This window comes from Drechmeria coniospora, chromosome 02 (assembly GCF_001625195.1).
Source record: "Drechmeria coniospora strain ARSEF 6962 chromosome 02, whole genome shotgun sequence".
Classification (NCBI taxonomy): domain Eukaryota; kingdom Fungi; phylum Ascomycota; class Sordariomycetes; order Hypocreales; family Ophiocordycipitaceae; genus Drechmeria; species Drechmeria coniospora.
This window is the reverse complement of record NC_054390.1, coordinates 4,057,184-4,058,517: the sequence shown is the minus strand read 5'-3', so window position 1 is coordinate 4,058,517 and position 1,334 is coordinate 4,057,184. Positions and strand designations below refer to the sequence as shown.

Here is a 1,334-nt window from a genome sequence, read left to right as displayed (position 1 = left end):
CCCGTCTGCTGAATTTACGAACGGATACCCGGTGAATCTGACCCTTTTAGTCGCGTACTGCTACCAGGCTTCTATGGTAGGAAACGGGTAGTAGTATCGTGATCCTCTTCAAGCCTTGCCAATCTGCGCTGTTCTTTACATACAGCACTGATCAGTGTTGATTCGGTTCTGGGGGAAACTGGTAACAAGAGATCTCTTTCAATGGATTCAATTTGGTACGAAAGGAGGGAAAAGAGGCTGCCCCTGAGCGGCCACTTTTATCCTCTCTGTGATCGTGCCCCACACGATCACGTGATCCTAGTCTACTATTGGCCACTATATACATACAACACACACTTTGTATTAATCCTTTGTAGCCAAAGGAGGAAAAGAAGCAGCCAGTACGACGGGGATTTTTAGGAGATGTATGGCGCGGCATGACAAAAGGCAATCTATTGGAAGTTCCCGGCCTTGTTGGGTCCGCTGCTTTGTTGCCGTTCAGCAAGTCGAACCGTAAAGCATTTCTGAGATCTGCTGGTGATTTCATAACTGCAGTGCAGGATCTCCCGCATGCAGTTAAGGAGGCTACTAGCGGTATAGTAAGTGCTGAGAATCTCGATGCTTTTACGAGCTCTGTTGTCGACCTGCTTCATGGGGTTCGCGATATTCCTCATGCAGCCGCAAACGGTGCAAAGGCTGTTGTTAATATGGAAAACTATGATGCTTTTGCCAAGTCATTGGTTGATTTTGCAAAGGCAGTCCGTGAACTTCCAGGAGCTCTTGGAGAAGGGTTAGACGACCTAAGTCAAGCCCCAACCGATATTGCTACAGCATTTCAGAAGTTACCTGCACAGCTAACAAAAGCATCTGGAGAATTTATGAGCCAGTATAATAAATACGTAAGGTTCTTTGCAGTAACTTTAACTTGTATAGAAATATTGCTAACAATGGGAAAATAGATACCGGTATGCTATAGCATTAGAAAACGAGTTGCGTTGGTAGTAGTATGCTAATATATTGGGACTTTTAGGAGGGTACTGACGGACGAAAGATTTTGGACTCTATTTTCCTAAGTTTGCCAACTAGCAATCTTCCTTTACGTTTCTCTGGCCAGAGGATCGGAGATGCTGTGGAAAATGCCTGCCCGATTTTACTTAATGCATTCATCCAACAGAAATCAGCGGAAGACGCAAAAGAAGTTGAAAAGGCGCAGCGGCAAAAGAGAGGAGAAGCTGTTGTAAGTTTTGTAAGAACTTGGTAGACGACCTGGATACTAATGCTGCTCGGAACGATAGGGTGAACTCGAGGCATTCAGCAAATCTAGCAGCCTAGGGAGACGTGTCAAACTCAACTAG

At 45.3% G+C, this 1,334-nt stretch overlaps 1 protein-coding gene across 1 annotated transcript; it reads left to right on the top strand.

Annotated features, from left to right (window-relative positions):
• Nucleotides 1-416: 416 nt before the first annotated feature.
• On the top strand, nt 417-1,334 carry DCS_04243 (uncharacterized protein; the record flags this gene model as incomplete). The annotated part of the gene is made up of 4 exons (XM_040801555.1): nt 417-878; nt 939-944; nt 1,010-1,216; nt 1,275-1,334. 4 exons carry the CDS (start codon nt 417-419, stop codon nt 1,332-1,334), a joined length of 735 nt encoding a protein of 244 aa, XP_040656588.1.